We start from the raw sequence: 16,563 nt of genomic DNA on the forward strand, positions 1-16,563 counted from the left end.
CCGCGCGGGCGGGGCGGGGCGGAGGGAGCGGCCCCGGGCAGCCCCCGCCCCGCCGGGAGCCCCGCTCCGCCCGCCCGGGCTGCGGGAGGGGATGGCGGCCCCGGGCAGCCCCCACAGCTCCGGGAGCCCCGCTCCGCCCGCCCCGGGCTGCGGGAGGGGATGGCGGGGAGCGGCCCCCACAGCTCCGGGAGCCCCGCTCCGCCCGCCCCGGCTGCGGGAGGGGATGGCGGGGAGCGGCCCCCACAGCTCCGGGAGCCCCGCTCCGCCCGCCCGGGCTGCGGGAGGGGATGGCGGCCCCGGGCAGCCCCCACAGCTCCGGGAGCCCCGCTCCGCCCGCCCGGGCTGCGGGAGGGGATGGCGGCCCCGGGCAGCCCCCACAGCTCCGGGAGCCCCGCTCCGCCCGCCCGGGCTGCGGGAGGGGATGGCGGGGAGCGGCCCCCACACCGCATCCTCACCGCCCGCATGGCACCTCCCGCAGCCCATCACCCGCTCCCTGCCGGGACCGCTCTGCTCCCCAGAGCTTCGTGCTTTGTTAAAACGAGACGGGTTTTAAAATAAACAAATAAATTACTGAGTAAAACCCAAGTGGAGGTGAGGGAGGTGGGGCGGCTGTAGCCATTTTGGAGAGCTGGGTGTGAGGGGATGGGGCAGTGGCCGGAGGAATTGGAGCCGGAGGAGCTCACCCCGCCGACAGCCTCAGCAGGGCCAGGAGAGGAGCCAGGGCTCGGATCCAGCTCCCAGGGAAGCGCACCGGTGCCGGGTGAAGCCAGCCTGGGCACCTGCAGCCTCTGCGGGACACAGCCTCCCTGCCTGGCGCTTTTCGCTGCCCGTGCCCTGCAGCATCCCTGAGGACACCTACAGAATTCCCCTCACAACACGAGCTCGAGCTTACGGACAAAAGTCCTCCTGGGGTGGTACTGAAGTGTGTTTGTTGTCTTGTTCAGGTTGGGGCAGGTTATGTTCGTAGCTGCCTTTCCTCAGGGCTTTGTAATTTTGTCCGGCTGTCCCCCTGAGGCAGGCATGAACTAAATGGGTGTGGGTGGGAGCTTCAGAGCTTATCACACCGTGTGTCCTGCACTGGGGTGAGGAGCTGGAGAGGCAGGGCTCAGGAGAGAGCTATCTGTCCTTCTGTGCCTTTGGCCTGCCGAGATAGGCGAACACAAGTTTGGGGAGGGGGAAACACCATTGCAGATAAGAGAGGGGCTAAACAGAAGATTAAGGAAGCATCAGTCTAAAATCACTTACTAGTGAAAAACCAGAATAATTCTCCTGTTAAGATTAAAACGATCGACATAAAGCAACACCATTAAGATTTTTTTATTATTTCAGTTTTGCGTAAAATTCACATGCAAATTTTCTTTATCTTGTTAGGATGTCTTTTCATCAACCTACACACCTCCATCCTGCTTCCCAAGTTGTCTCCAAGTGGTATCAGCTCTAAGTTTACTGTCTGGGCAGCTGGTTTCAGACCCACACTGGCAACATAAGCTTTGTAACTATGTTGGCTCTGCCTGGGCATCACCTGATGCTTTCATACTCCAGTTAATAAATACTTCTGAATTGCTTATAGAAATTAAGCCACATGAAAGAAAAGGGTGGCTTGTTGGTGTGGATTTTTTAGACAGGGGGTATTGCTTATCTCCAGGTGATGGTGCCTCCTGCAATGAGGAAACTCAGTGGCTGAGGTCAGTAGGATTCTTGGAATCCCTTCCTTCAAGTGTGTGTGTGTGTGTGTGTGGTGACTCAGAGCAAGGGCTGAATTACTTTGGTCTGAGACACCAGGCCCCTACTGCTTCTCCAATCCTAGGCTGTAACAGCCCCTCTGGAAATCTGATTTTCTAGGAACTGAGGGCAAACACAAGAGAAAAGCATTCCGCTGTTGATGCTGTGCTGAGGAATGCTTTATTTTCTTTCCTTTCCGGGAAACTGTCCAAGTAAGATCCAGCTCCTTGTGCAGCCCCTAGAGCTGAGTGGCTTCTCAAAGTGCCATAGCGCGAGTGTTGGGCTCTGTGGAGGCTGAAGTCACCTGTGTCCACCTCCTGGACAATACTTAATCCTTATTAACTCTTTATGATTTAATCTGAAGTATTAATGATTAGTTTGCTTTATCTTCTTAAGGAGCTCAAGTGACTTTACATAACTGTGGCCTTTTCTACATTAGCAAGCTTTGTTGTCCACTGCTAAGAGCGTGAAGGAGGGGGATGATGTGGTGAGTACTCAGAGCCACCAGGTCCCTGTGCTGTTCTGGAGCAGAGCATTTGTCACTGGCACAGATGGCATAGCTCAAAACTTGATTTAGTTAACTCTGGTTCTGGTCACTGACTGCTTCCAGCTTGAGGCAAAGGCCACTGGAGTTGTTTGAGAGTTTCTCTGAAAGAAATATCGTACAATTCTGAGCCCTGGGAGTGGAGAGAGGCCCTTGGTTTCATCTGCTCTCCCCTTGAAATATATTTTAGTCCCAGTGTCTGGGCTTAGTGAAGTATTATCCTTTTGTTTTATTTAAAAAAGAAAAAAAGAAAACAGGTTTTTTTGCAGCTGGTGTGAAGCAGCAGGTAGTGAGGCACAGCCAGAAATGGAGCTCAGGGGGCTGGGCACTGCAGCAGCTCACCCTGCTGTCCTTGGCCTTAAAAACAAACCCAAAAAAATCCAACAAAACCACCCATCTGCAAGGATTCCTTACTGACATTGGTGAAAAGGTTCAGAGTGACCCCCTGTCCCACTGGCCAGAAGAGACGTGGCTCAGTGTCAGCCAGAACCCTCCACTCCTCTGGCAGAACAAAAGGTCTCGAGCAGCAGCGGTGAAGGCAGCCTGTAACCCTGCACGGGCTGCTGGGCAGAGCCTGACGGGGCAGCAAACTGACTTCTCTTTTTGTGGCTTCTCTTCTGCTTAACCGTGTTTATCCTCCTCCACAGCACACTTTTCAAGGTGGGAAGGCACACCTTGGCTTTTGTGTGCCCCACCACGAAAGCTGCGCTGCAGGATCCTGACTGTGCAGAGGAATTCAGTGTTCTTAACAGCAGAACACGTTAAATCACTGTTAAACCAGTGCAAGTATTAACAGCAAAACTTGCTAGAAATCTTGGGTATTGCTCAAGATCTGTGTAGCCAACCACTAATGAGGTTGTTGAGATTCTGTCCAGATTGGTGAGGTGTAGTTAATTTAGCAAGTGGAACAGATTCATGAGGGAAAAAAATAAATCTGATAATTTATTTGCATTTAGGAGAACTCAAAAGGAGAGAAGAGTGTTCAGGGTAAATACAGTTTCTGCCTGGGATGTTTGATCCTAGCCTGTGCTTGGACAAACTGAGCAAGCAGGGTCATAAATTTGGAAAACATTTGACTTAGTCCTGTGCCTTCCTCAAAAACAGTTAAATTGGAAAAATTGCTGCACTTACAGGCCTTGGAAAATATTTTTCCCTACATGTGGCTTTGTGGTTTCAAAGAACTGAAGAGAAGGCCACAAAAATACATTTTTCCTTCAGCTGCTTGGCAAGGAAAAGCATCTGATCAGGTTTATCAGAGCAACGTGGCTGGGGCAGGCCTGGACAGCCTGGGGACACCAATTCTATTGACTTTGTTTTTCACAGATCACATTCTTCCTGCTCTAGTGTGAGCCAATAATTTCTACCTTTGGATGACAATAATTCAAAGATGAGTAAATCAATTGGATTTTTGTTCCTCAGCTTCATTGGGAGGTTTAAGATGTTGGGTGCTTTGTTAAATTCCTTGGAAATTTGCCATGTGCAGGATTGCACTACATTCAGTTCAGCCAGATAACACAATTCTTTCGTAAAGATATATTTGCAATCTTTACCCAAATTGTAAGTGTGCAGGAGAAGAAAAAAAGGCAGAAACCAATAGGTGAACCAGCAAGCAAAAGTTAATACAATTATTCATGTAGTCACCTTGTAGTCACTGTTCCTGCTGAACCTTTTTTTTTCCCCCTTTCTCTGACCTATTTCTTTTGTCTAGACCATAAAATCTTAAAAAAAAGCAGGTGTATCCTTGTCCTGAAGCATAGGAATATGTTAAGGTACCCCAGGACTGGAGACTTAAGGTACTTGGGAGGCCTTATCTCTTTGGGTGGGAATTGTCATCTCCAGCCTGGTCAGAGCATAAGAGCTTGCCTGGCCTTTCTCAGGCTCTTTGGAAGAGGGAAATCTTGTTATGTGCATTGCTGGAGTGCTTGCTGTGCTATTTTTATGCTGCTCAGTTTTTGTATGCGCAGCTGTAGTCAAGTGTTGCTTCTTGATCCCAGACAACTGAGATTTTCCATAACCTTTGACTAAGGAAAAATGTATCTTTAATCACAGCTCCCCTTCACAACAGGCAGCATGTAAGAAGATTATATAAATATTACATTAAGCACATTTTTTGGCAAATTGCTTGCATTGGTGTTGCATTTTTTTCCCACCAGTGTGTGGGTGATAGAAGAAATAAATTATGAGCTTGAACCATAATGGAAATGAATACTCTGGTCTGTGTTGCTTCTAATTTGGGGATTCCTCATCAATTAACTGCCTTGTTAAAATAACTGAATTCGATTTATCTACCAAGAACCCAGATCTGGGCCTGTTAAAGATAAATCCCCTTACTCTTGGTTATTGGTAGGTATTTTGTGATAAACCTGCATAGGTAGAAATAATTTTTTCTTGCTTAGGAAACAAAGATAAGGCTTTTTATTTTTATTTTTTTATTATTATTTTTTTTCCCCCTCTGGCAGAAAATTAGCATTCATACTATACCTTCTAGTCACAACTGAAGTGGAAAAGGTTTCATGACCAATATCCTGAAGATTAACTCCAAGTAGATTTTGGTGACAATTCTTCTTGGTCCCACCTGGTTTCAGACACTGATGACAGATTTTCAGGTTATTTCATTCAATTTGAGTGTAATTACTGGTTGAACAAATTCTGTGAGTGGATGAACAAGTGTTAATCCACGAAATAAAAAGCAACATAGGAGGTTCTCTGCATGAATAAATGCAGCATGGATTTATGACAGAGAATCTGTTTCATCCAGTTAATTTTGGTAGGGTGGCAGAGGTGCAGAGAGAAAAGGGGACCTTTGGAGGGCTCTTCTGTTCTAGGCCAGTGACTATGAGGAGTCACTTGTGACCCAGGAGCTGGTCCATGCAGTCAGGGAGAGCAGACCCACATTCAAGGGTCGCTACCTCCACTATTTTAGAAAAGGGAAGTCAGATTAAACACAGACCACCCTCTTTCCCAGCTGCCTTGAAGACAAGGGAGCAAACACCTACCTGTGTGTTTATTCTGCTGATGCTTTGCACAGCACACACTCCCCAGGGCACGCTGGGTGCTTGTGTTCAGACATCCACAGTGGTTCTGCATCAGGCACCGTGCTGGGGTGGGAGATTCAGACCTCAGCACCACTGCCCTTGCTGTGCTGGATGCTGCCAGTTATCCATGTCCTCTTACTCTCCTTACACATTTGTTGCCATAGTGAGAAAAGCCAAGCCTCAAATACTGAATTCCCTGTTATCTCAGCTGGTGTCTGCCCTGTGCAGGTATCAGTTGCTGTGTATTAAAACAAATAAGATAATAAAGAATATATGCTTTGCACTGTGGGCAGGTTCCGCCTCCAAATTTTGGCTTGTTTTGGGTTTTTTTTTCCCTGCTTCAATTTTAACTTGGTTTGTTTTTGCTGAAACTAACCTTGAACTCTGCCCAACTGCAGGGGATTACAACTGTTTATGTCTTAATTGGGGCACAGGACCAGTAACCTGTCAAATCAAATTTTTCCTCCTGAGAAGTTACAGTCAAATGCAGGACAGTTGCCACAAAATGTTTTGCTGTATTATTTGTTGTTTGCTTCAAGTCTGCACCAGCAGATTAGAGCAGAGTTTGGAGCACTGTATGGTTTTGTGCTTAACAAGTTACTGGAGGAAAATGAGTTTACAAGGTGTTTTATACAGTGGCTTCACTGGAAGCGCTCCCAAGGCCTCACTCTGACCCTCCTCAGGCTGTTGATAACACTCCTGCCGATTTACTAATGCCAGCACAGGACACTGATTAGTCTGTTTGAAAACCCCAGGGTGGAAAATAACTGGAGGGAAGTTGCTGCCAAATCAGAGCAGCGGAGATGCTGCAAAGAGGACAAGTGTTCTGCCTCTGACAGTCCCACCAGCAGTGAAAAACACAAGCCACACTTTTCTCAAGCAGAAAACGTGGAAGCCCTTGCACCCCACACACCAGCCCTGCCTGAGGCTGGCCTGGAACACTCTCAACAAAGGAGCTGCTGCTGCTGCTGCTGCGCCCACATTCTTGTGGTGAAAGTCCTGCTCTGCTGCCCAGCCCCAGTAATGGCAGATTAAAAAAGTTATGGAACAAAGCGGGACAAGTTCTCCAGCGCAGAGGCATTTTTGTTTGTATAACATAAAGCAAAGTCTGCTGTTTGTGCTGCGTGTTTAAACACTCACTGAGAGCCCACAAACGGCGCTTCGGGGCTTACTTGGTTTTTTTTTTCCAAGTAACTTCTGAAATTGCAACCTGATGAATCAGAGGAATGAAGGCTGATATTCCTGCTAGTTCTCGGAAAGAAGGGATGTCAGGTCCAGGGCAGTAGCAGAGTCTGTGGCCCTTGAACATGACGTTAGATCTTTCTTAAATATGGTTTATTTTTTATAAATCTTTTCACATCTTTTCTAGAAATGCCTGAGCAAGGGAAAAGGTTTGGAATAGGTGATTTTCAAAGACAAAACAGAGATACAGAGGTACAAAGACATCATAAGAAAGAGCCACTTTAATTTTAAGTAACTGGTAGCTTGAAAATTTTGTGTTCAAGTCAGTGCTGCTCTGAATGACACTGAGGGGGGGGTTGGGATACAGAGTCTTGCATTCAAGCTCTGGAAATTATTTCTGTAGGAGTTGATGTTTCACTTTTGAAACAATAATCAGAAGTGAGCTTTGACATTGGACGTGGAAAAGAAGTGGCAAGTTTCAGTTAAAAGCATTAACAGGAAAGCAGTGAAGCCTTGTGCACACCCTCAGTGCTATTGGCATATGGGGGGTGTGCTTTATTCAAAGCCAATGGTTTCTCTGCTGCTCTGGCTAGCACCTCAAGCTGCTCACAGGCTCAGGTGTCATTGCAGGCAGTTTCTGTGCTGCTGCCTCATCCTCCTTCTCCTCCTCCTGGTCTCATGTTTCACTGAGGTACCTCTGAGTCCTCTTAGCTGCTCCTGCTGGGTGAGCTGCTCACCTGGAAGCTTTGGGCACAGCACAGCAGTGTGTGCTTGGGCGTTAGGGGGGCTAAACAGTGACCCAAACCTGCCCTGGGCTGGCAGAGCACCCAGCCCTCCTCTCTCCCTTGAAGCTGCAATGTGTTTGCACGCCCACGAAGCAACCTGAGCTCTGAGTGACCAGCCCTGTGTGCCTCAAGCCTCCAATGTAATGTGAATGGAATAAAAGGCATTTTAAAGACTCAAGTGCCATCTCTTTAATTTCAAGTCATACAGTTGCCCTGATCTGCTTTTGGGAAGGATTTAGTTCTTCCAAGAGAGGTTTGTACTTGTGCACCAGGAGAAGCTCAGCATCCAGCTGCAAGAGCTACATGTACAGGTTTTCAGACCTGGAGCAAACAACTCAGCAGATGTTCAGTGCTTCCACATTGTCTGCTGGCACCACATGCAGTCTCTTTCTAGGCTCCATTCCTCAGTCTGGAGCGAGACAAGCTAAATTATAATTATATCCGTTGTCTTGGGTGTCTTTAGATGCAGTGTAAGAGGCAAGGACGGGAGAATAGCTAGAATAGGTAGGATGAATAAAGCAAATCTTCTTACACATTCAAAGCTGTTATTTGAAAGTGGCAAACTACATTAATGCCTAAGTTTGCATTATTTCACTAACAAGAAAATGAGCTGTTTCGAGAAATAAGGGAAGTCTGCCACTCTCCAGCCTTACTTTTCATTAAGAAAAGCCACAAAACCACACCTGGAAACAGGGTTTCTGCAGGGCTTCCAACTGAAATGTCTCTTTCCTGATGCCCACCTCAATGCTTAGTTTGGTTAATGGATTGAGATAATACTGTCCAGGAGAACCTCAGACCGGCCCCCAGTTAGGCACCAGTAGCTGAACACCTGAAGCATATTAAATTACCTGAACTTAGGAGCACACAGCTCTGATCCCTTCTAGGCATAAGGAGGACTTGAAATTCATGGTAATTTTCTTTGTGTGAACAGCAAGGTGAACTTTGCTTTCAATTTCAGCATTATATACAGGGCAAATATCAGATTCCCTGTAGCTTAGGAGGAGCATGTTTGAGTGTTCATTTAAGTAAAATCACATTTCACATACAAAAAATACTAAGATAATATTGTTTCCAACATTTACAGACAACATTTACCAAGCTATCTCTATAAGAATTAGATAGAACTATTAATTCTGGGCCAAAATCCAATTATGACTAATTTTTTCAGGGGCCCCCAGCTTGTCAAAAAGCTTGGTAATAACAGAGTGTATGTTTCTGAAAGCTGTGACTGGGGAATCCAAAGGCCTAATTATGTTTCCAGTGGTATAATCTCAGACCCTCCTTAATGTAATAATAAGAAGTGAACATAAGAAATGTAGTAGTTCTGCAGTGGTTTACACAAACCAGCTTAAAAATTAAGGGTGCAGCTTTGTAAGTCCCCTGTACAAACACAGTGCCATGCAGTGCAGTCCCAGCAGTGAGAGATTACCTGAATTAGAGCCTGAAATCAGAGAATTGAGCATGTGATTCCCCCACATCCAGATGAAGATGCCAACATCTTTATCTTAGCTGGGCCAGGGTTTCATGCCTTCTCCCAGCTGCTTTGAAATAGGTACAGTTAAGACTGTGGTCTGTGGTACAAAAATCAGTGCTTTTGCATATTATTTGTGGATTTAACTGCTTTGCATATGGTTATCCAGGGGAAAATCAAAGTGGGGGCATTGGTTTCAGTCCATTCCTCTGTGCACAGTGAGGGGTTGGAGTTCACACTCCTTCAACTACAGCCACACAATCACATCTTTTCACCCCCTTTGCCTCCACTCTTTGGCTGTTCCCCATCATTCTTCCATTTCTCATCCTCTTCCTCTATCATCCCCGCTTCCTATGTCTTTTCCCATAAATTTTCTTTTTTCCTTGTGGTTTCTCTGGGGCATTACATCCCAAGCCCCATCCCAAAGGACAGCTCTTGGAAGCATCACAAGGCAGCAGTGGTGTTGCAGGAGGACCCTCCCACCCCAAAAGTGCTGCAGCAGAAGACGAGGAGACGCTGGTGCTTTCTGGTTTTATTAAGAGCCTCACAGTCAGGTTCTCAGTCCCATGGCATGGGTGCTGAGATAGTGTCACCCTGTCTGCCCAGTGTGTCCCCAGAGTGGGAGGATTGCATGGGGGCTCACTTGGCAAAGCCCTGGGTGTCACAGCGGGGTCCCTGCCACTTGTCATAGCACTGGCAGCTGAACTCCCTGGCCAGTTTGGCAATATCCTCCCCAGGCTCCAGGCTCTGAGCCAGCAGCCAGGGCTTGCCAGCCCGCAGGTCAATGGTGAAGCGGGAGGGGTCGAGGTGGAGCCAGCCCTGCCGGTTGTCCTGGCGCACGCAGCGGCCATGGCCGGAGCACAGGGTCCGGCTGCACAGCTCAGCACTGGCCGTCACATTGACGATGTAGTGACCCAGGGGCCCCTCCACGTACTCCTTCAGCCTCTGGCACACCTCCTGCAATGGCATTCGGTGTCACAGCCCTGCACAGCTGAGGAACTGGGGGGTCCCTGCTGACAGGGACATGGTGCCCCCATCTACACTCACCTTGGAGGTGCTGTAGTCCAGGCTGCCCCAGAGGATGATGCCAGCAGCACCCTGAGCCGCGCTCTCCCCAATGGTGTTCATCAGGTCCTCCTGCACCCATGGGGAGAGGAGAAGTCAGCAGTGGCCAAAGCCCTCACACAGCAGAGATAAAGAGTCCGTGGTACCAACCTATCAGCCCAAGTGGTGCCCACTATCCCCACATCCCCATCACCTGGGAAAGGAAGTCCAGAGTGTACTCGAAGGCGATCTGGGAGTAGGGCAGGACGGGGATGCCACTGTCAAGGATTCCACGCTGGACAGCGAAAGCCTCGGCCACGCGGTGCCGCACGTAGGTGAGCACCTTGTTGGTGCCATTGAGGCAGAAGGGCAGGTAGATGCTGGGGTAGAGCGCCCGGCTGCTCCTCCAGAGCCAGGACAGATTCTTGTTCCTCTGCTGCTCCACATCTGGGCATGTCCCATTGTAGGGCAGGCTATCAAAGTGATTGTTGTAGCAGTCAGGGAAACCATAGAAACCCCAGTAGGCACTGGGACGGAGGCTCCTGCCCAGCCACAGGGTCTTGTTCATGAAATCGCAGGCAGTCTTCTCAAACTGCTGCTTGGCCATCTCCTCCACTTCCTTGGGAGGCCACTGTGGGTGCTGCTGCTGCATCAGCTCCTCCGACTTCTGCTGGTAGATCTCCATGGAGTCCCAGTTGCGGATCCACAGCGGGCGCCACTTCTCCCAGTCGATGACAGCCAGCCCACCACTGTCAGGGCTGGGCAGGGTCACCTTGATGTCCTGGGTGGCCTGGCGGATGTGAGTCTCCAGGCTGGCATTTTGGGGGAGCCCCCCATTCACTGGCACCCCCCCGGGTGTGTAGTAGGGTAAAAGACCCAACTTGTCGCTGTAGAAGAGGGTGATGTCCTGCCCAGTGAAGGACTGCTGGTCATTGGCCAGCACATCAAAGACCCCCAGGCTGAGGGTGACATTGTACTTCTCAGTGCAGCGCTGGGTGGGGATGTTCCAGATGGTGACAAAGGGGCGGTTCACGAGGACAGGACCCGGTCCCCCAGCGTGGGTCAGGGCAGGCAGGAGCAGCAGGAGGACCCAGCAGGACCATGCTGATGCCATGGTGCTGGTGCGCTCAGGGTGAATCCTGGAGCTGACTGCAGAGAGCTGAGACCTGGGCAGACCTTGACGCTTTTATCCCCAAGTCAGGACCGGCAATAATCCACACCTCCGTTCCCAAGCGGCGCCGGTCACCCAGGGTCACCTCTTCCACCTCCTCAAAGGCCCCGAATTTATCAGCAGCTGGAGCCCAGCAGAGCGGCCCCAGAGTGGGACAGCAGCGTCAGCCCCGCGTTACGAGCGGCGGGCTCGGCTGGTGAGGAATGCGCAGAGTCAACACCCCATGACTGGCCGGTGATGAGTGGGCTGGAAAGACAAACAGACGCGGACGGGGCGGGGGGAGGAAGGTCACGGTGATGGACTCGGGCTGCGCCGGGCGGGAAGTGGAGAGCGACGGCCATTCCCTGGCGAGAGGAGGGCACTGCTGCAGGGAGCTCACGGCACCGGGCACGACCAGGCACCACACGGCCCGCGGTGGCACCGCGGCCACAGGAGGGCACGGCCCGGGCCGCTCACGCGTGGAGGCACGGGCAGGCAGGGCTTGGGGACACCCACAGCAGGGGACAGCAGCCGCGGGGAGCGCGGCACAGCCACTCTCACAGCCGCCGAGGGGCGTGGGCAGGGAGGTGCTCCACAGGCACGGACAGCCCTCAGGACAAGACAGAGGCCGGAGAGGCTGCACGGGCAGAGCAGGGGACAGGAGCCACGCGAGGGTAGCGCTGGGGGACACTCGTGGCACGGGACAGCGGAGCTCAGGGACGTGCACGGCCCAGGAGCGCCCCCGGCCCTGCGGGGCTGAACCTACCCCCGGCGGCGGCGCACGGCACGGTGTCCCCACACAGCAATGCCGGTCCCGGGGGTCCAGCCCCGCATCCCGGACAGCGGCGGGGCCCGGGGCAGGGCCAGGCCAGGCGGGGAGTGCCGCTGGGGCGGGGCCGGGGCGGGGCTCACGCAGGCTCCACGTGGGTGGCCCGGCCGTGGCTGCCCACGCGGCTCCGGCTCTGCTCCCGCCCCTCCAGCCCCTTCCCGAGCTCCGCGGGGCAGCTCCCAACGCCGCAGCTTTCCTGCATACCCACACGCCGCTTCCTCCCGCCCCGTGCCGGAGGCTGTGTCCATGAGTTGAGCGATCCGTGCCTGCCCCGTACCAAATCAGCCCACACCTCTCAGTCTGACCAGCTTTATTCGAGGTAAAGCACTTCAGTGTGGGGCAGCACACGGGGGATCAGCACCACGCAGCACCCGCTCCCCGCCCCCGTGTCCCTCTTGCCCCCATCCCTCTCCTTACAACAGGAGAGGGGTCCCCCTCCTCCCCCCATCCCCATGAAGGGCACCTGCACTGCAGCAGGGTGGGTAGAGACGAGGCGACCGCAGCTCTCCCCCCACACCACCACAGTGAGGGACAGCCCTCCATAATCAGCTGCCTCCCAGGCAGGGTAGAGACTTCTTAAATAGACTGCTCCTACACCGCCACAGAAAGGGGCAGCTCAGTCCTGGGGCAGGTAGCACCAGACTGCAAGCAGCAGCAGCACCCCGAGTCCCAGCGGTGCCAAAGGGCCAGGGGCATCGCTGCGGGGGCCAGCGCGTGTCTGGCAGCCACTGCCCTGCCAGCCCTGGTAGCAGTGGCAGTGAAAGTGGGTCCGTAGGAAGACGATGTCGGCAGAGGAGAGCTGGCCCTCTGCCCAGAAGAGGGGGCGCTCGGGGTGGTCAGCATCCCGACGCCGCAGCTGGAAGTTGGTAGAGTTGAGGTGGAGGAAGACATCAGCATGGCTGTCCTGGCGCAGGCAGCGACCCCGGCCCTGGCACAGCGTCGTGCTGCAGAGCTCTGCTGCTGTCGTGACATTCACAACGTAGCGTCCCAGGTCCCCTTCCAGGTAGTTTTTCATTAACTGGCACAACTCCTAAGGAAAGGGAAGTACCAGGGTGTGACCCAGGGAGAAGTACTTCAGATGGAGAGGGCAGCTCAGCCGCTGATCCTCCCCTGGGGGCAGGTGATTCCCTCCACCCATCTACCTCCCACACTGACACTGACCCCAAACTTACCCGATTTTTGGTGTCAACTGCATCACCCCACAAAATGGCCCCAGCTGCACCCAGTGCTGCGCTCTCTCCGATGGTGGAGATCAGGTCCAGCTGTGGGGACAGGGTCTGGTTAGTGCCCACAGACCCCATGCAGCACCCACTGCCCCAGCACAGCATGCTCCAAAGTATCCACTGCAGGATCAGGGCAGCAAGACCTAATCCCTGCTTCAAGGAAAAGGGACTATCCCAAAAACTTGGGGACAATGCTGCCCTCCTCCTCAGGGGCTAAGCCAGCACAGCACAGGGGCTGTGGGCTTCCACACCCCAGGGTTCCAGCTGCCAGGACCTGAGTCCTGCAGTACTTCCCAGGCATTTCCCTGGTGACAGTCACCATTGGTGCCAGTCCCACTGCCAGACATCCCACCCATGAGGGAAACAGTTTGTGGCACCCCATCATCCAGCCCAGCTGGGGGTCCTAGGAAAGGAAACACTTCTCCTGCTCCCCAGGGTCAGCCCTATGCCCCATGCCAAATGGTGTCACTTCCCATCACAGGGAAACAGTCAAACCACGGGGTGCCAGTAACCCCATGAGTGCAGACACCAGCCTCCAGAACCACCCTGCTTCACGGGAGCAAGGTGCGATACCCAGGCAGAGGAACCACCTCAGCTGACCCCAAAGCCCAGATGCTCAGGGCTTGGATTGATGATGTCCCAGTGGTACAGCCCTACCTGGCTGAGCACATTCAGCCTGCGGATGTAGGTGGGCCGGGTGTAGACGAAGACAGGTAGGGAGTAGTCATCATGGTGCTTCTGAGAGATGCGCATGGCCTCCATCACCCGCGCCCGCACAAACTTGCGGCTGTTGGGAGTGGAGTCCAGGAGCGGGTCGAGGTAGATGGAGGGGTAGAGGGCCGTGCTCTCCTTCCACAGCCACTTCAGTTGGTCATTGCGAGACTTCTCCACATCTGGGCACTGCCCAGTGTAGCTCTCCTTGTTCTTGCTGTAGTCGTGGTTGTAGCAGTCAGGGAAGAGGTAGAAGCCCCAGAGCTGTTTGGGTCGGAAGCTCTTGGCCTTGCGCAGGGTTCTCACCATGAACTCCTGGGCAGCCGACTCAAACTCAAACGCTGCCTGCTTGTTCACTTTCTCAGGGGGCCAGGTGGGCTGACGCCGTAACACCAGTTCCTGTGACGCCTCCCGGTAGATATCCTTGGGCTTCCAGTTGCGAGCCCAGACAGGTCGCCACTCCTCCCAGTCAATGACGGCCAACCCTTCTTTGGTGGATGAGCGGATGTACTTGTCGATGCCCTCCTGGAGGCGGGCGAGGTGCTCGGACAGGCTGCTGTTTTGGGGGACACCACCATTGACGGCCACACCATCACGGTTGTAGTAGGGGTAAAGCCCCAGGCGTTCCTTGTAGAAGATGGTGAGGTTCTGCCCCACAAAGCCCTCGTTGGGGGAGGCATACAAGTCGAAGATGCTGAAGTCGAAGGACACCTGGAAGCGAGGCTTGCAGTCCTGGGTGGGCACATTCCAGGCCACCAGGAAGGGCCGGCGGGTGAGATGGGGGGCGGCCGACGGCTTCTCGGGGGGCTGCCGGGCCAAGGCCAGCAGGGCCAGCCAGGGCACAGCCACCGCCGCCGCGCAGCCCCCGCGCATCCTGCCCGACGGGACCTGGGGGCGGCGGGAGAGTCGAGTCAGAAAGAGCGGCCGGCAGGAGGGGGTGCAGGCAGGGGCCGACCTGCCCGCACCCCCCAAGGCAGATCCTGATCCAAGTCCCCTCCCGGGGCAGAGAGCTCCCGAGGGGTGCGGGCAGAGCCCCGGGTGGGGGCCGGTTCTCGGGAATCCCGGTCCCAAGCGGCTTCGCCCGCTCGTGCTCCCCCGAGTGCCGGCGCGGCGCCGTCTTTGTTCGAGCCGGGCAGACAAAGCGCCGGGGCGCGGCCCCCGGCGGCCCCGCTCCGCTCCCGCTCCCCGCGCGGTTCTCACCGCGCCTCAAGCCATCCCCCGCCGCGGGCTCCTCCAGCACCGCCGCCTCCCCCCCGCCGCCGCTTTTAAACCTTCCGGCACGCACCACCCGCGGGGGTGCCGGCCCCGCCCCCGCGCCCCGCCCGCGCCGCGCCGGGCTGATGGCACCGACCATCGCGGGGCACCGGGCTCCGAACCGGCGGCGGAGCCCCGCCGCACACACTCACCTCCGTGGGGCCGCGGTACCGGGTACCGGGCACCGGGCACCGGGGAGTCATCCCCCTGTCCCGATTGGTACGGCCCGGGAGGACCCGCCCCCCCCACGCGGCGGAAGGGGGCGGGGCGGGGCCGCGGTTGGGGCCGGCAGGGGGCGCCACGGTCGGCGGGGGAAGCGCGGGGCTGAGGCGGCCGAGAGGACCGGGGGTCCCCAAACCGCGGTGACCGCGGGACGGGGCTGTCCCCAGGGGGGTGGTGGTATCCCCAGGGTTGTGGTCACAGGACGTTGTCTCCAGGTGGTGGTGACCTCAGGGCAGTGGTGTCCCCAGGATTATCATCACTCCAAAACGGGGACTTTGGAATGGTGGTGACTCCAGGATGTTATTCCAGGATCATGTTGTCCCTAAAAGGTTGGTGACCTTACAATGGTAGTGACTCCAGAATGCTGGTGTCCTCAAGGTGGTGACCCCAGAAGATCAGCGTCCCTGCACCAGCAGTGTCCCCAGGACAGTGGTGACCCCAGGGCGGTGCTGTGCCGGACAGGACATCCTGTGCAGGGCTAGGGCAATCCGTGCTGCTGACTCAGCCATGGCCCCGTGGGTTTCCTGCCTGGAGAGGACAAGGGGGGCCATGGGTGTAGCACGGCTGGGGGGGTTTCCTTCCCAGAGCACTGTTGAGGCTCCAGTGGGCTCCCTCTGGCAGGCGATGGGACAGGCAGGCTCAGGGACCGGCCATGTGGCAGTCCCCATTGCTGCCTGTCCCCCGCCTGCTCTGGCCAGGGCTGGCCCCATTAGGCCGAGGGCCATCGGGGTGCCCCTGCACAGGAACTGCGAGGGTGTGTCGGGGCCGACAGGGGAAGGAAGCAGGATTGAATCTACGGAAGTGCTCCCCAGCCACCCACCAGCTCCCTAAGGACCAGGCGGGAGCACCAAGCCCAGCATTGTTCGGTGTCAGCTCCTGGTGCCACCAGTGCCAAGCCGTGGCCGCAGGCAACCTGCAGCTGGCTCCAGTTAGTGGCACCACTTGGGTGCCAGCTTTTGTGGTGAAGCTCCCACTGAGAGGGTGACAGCCCGGCTAGGGATGGGCACTGCATCCAGGCCAGCCACTCCAAATCCGGGCTGCACCCCACAGCTCGGCCTGACCTAAAGGCAATGCCAGGCACCAGCTGGGAGAGGGGCTGGGAGGGTCAGCTGCTGGCCGGGCGTTGGCTGCCAAAACCCTTGGGAGAGATTGTGGGGAGCCAAGAAGTCCCAGCGCTGCAGGCGCTGCCCTTCCCCTCTGGGCAGTAAACAGGCTCCCTTCGCCAGCAGCTAAAATTTTCCATCCTCCTTGTGCGAAGGTATCCAGCCCCACCGGCAGTGGGGTGGCCGGAGGGGTCACAGATTTCCACTGCTGGGAGGGCTGGAAGTCCTCAGTGTGACGCAGATTCTCACTGCCGTCCCCTCAATGGGAGAATCGCCTGACTCGGTTTC

The 16,563-nt window shown here is 54.7% G+C and overlaps 2 protein-coding genes across 4 annotated transcripts; both read right to left on the minus strand.

Moving 5' to 3' along the window:
- Positions 1-9,251: 9,251 nt before the first annotated feature.
- On the minus strand, positions 9,252-11,814 carry HYAL1 (hyaluronidase 1). Of its 2 annotated transcripts, XM_086845731.1 has the most exons (4): positions 11,700-11,812; positions 9,998-11,200; positions 9,787-9,876; positions 9,252-9,696 (listed from the first exon to the last, which is right to left on the minus strand). In XM_086845731.1, exons 2-4 carry the CDS (start codon positions 10,895-10,897, stop codon positions 9,379-9,381), a joined length of 1,308 nt encoding a protein of 435 aa, XP_086701857.1. In that variant the 5' UTR covers positions 10,898-11,200; positions 11,700-11,812; the 3' UTR covers positions 9,252-9,378. The 2 variants fall into 2 exon arrangements, with proteins under 2 accessions (XP_086701857.1, XP_023791295.2); XM_023935527.2 differs by having other exon boundaries at positions 9,998-11,814.
- A 243-nt stretch (positions 11,815-12,057) lies between these two features.
- Positions 12,058-15,182, minus strand: HYAL2 (hyaluronidase 2). Of its 2 annotated transcripts, none has more exons than XM_086845729.1 (4): positions 15,103-15,182; positions 13,643-14,584; positions 12,935-13,024; positions 12,058-12,792 (listed from the first exon to the last, which is right to left on the minus strand). In XM_086845729.1, the coding sequence occupies exons 1-4, from the start codon at positions 15,151-15,153 to the stop codon at positions 12,379-12,381; spliced, it is 1,497 nt and encodes a 498-aa protein (XP_086701855.1). In that variant the 5' UTR covers positions 15,154-15,182; the 3' UTR covers positions 12,058-12,378. The 2 variants fall into 2 exon arrangements, with proteins under 2 accessions (XP_086701855.1, XP_086701856.1); XM_086845730.1 differs by lacking the exon at positions 15,103-15,182 and adding an exon at positions 14,897-14,949.
- Between the last annotated feature and the right edge of the window lie 1,381 nt (positions 15,183-16,563).

Source organism: Cyanistes caeruleus, chromosome 11 (assembly GCF_971803275.1).
Source record: "Cyanistes caeruleus chromosome 11, bCyaCae1.hap1.1, whole genome shotgun sequence".
Taxonomy (NCBI): Eukaryota; Metazoa; Chordata; class Aves; order Passeriformes; family Paridae; genus Cyanistes; species Cyanistes caeruleus.

Excerpts from the sequence above, each read along its gene's own strand:
- HYAL1 (XM_023935527.2), bottom strand. The coding sequence starts at position 10,897 with ATGGCATCAGCATGGTCCTGCTGGGTCCTCCTGCTGCTCCTGCCTGCC. Across the intron at positions 9,877-9,997 it reads CTCTGGACTTCCTTTCCCAG|GAGGACCTGATGAACACCAT; the intron begins GTGATGGGGATG and ends CCATGGGTGCAG. Across the intron at positions 9,697-9,786 it reads TGGACTACAGCACCTCCAAG|GAGGTGTGCCAGAGGCTGAA; the intron begins GTGAGTGTAGAT and ends ATGCCATTGCAG.
- HYAL2 (XM_086845729.1), bottom strand. The coding sequence starts at position 15,153 with ATGACTCCCCGGTGCCCGGTGCCCGGTACCCGGTACCGCGGCCCCACG. Across the intron at positions 14,585-15,102 it reads GGTACCGCGGCCCCACGGAG|GTCCCGTCGGGCAGGATGCG; the intron begins GTGAGTGTGTGC and ends CGCCGCCCCCAG. Across the intron at positions 12,793-12,934 it reads CAGTTGACACCAAAAATCGG|GAGTTGTGCCAGTTAATGAA; the intron begins GTAAGTTTGGGG and ends CCCTTTCCTTAG.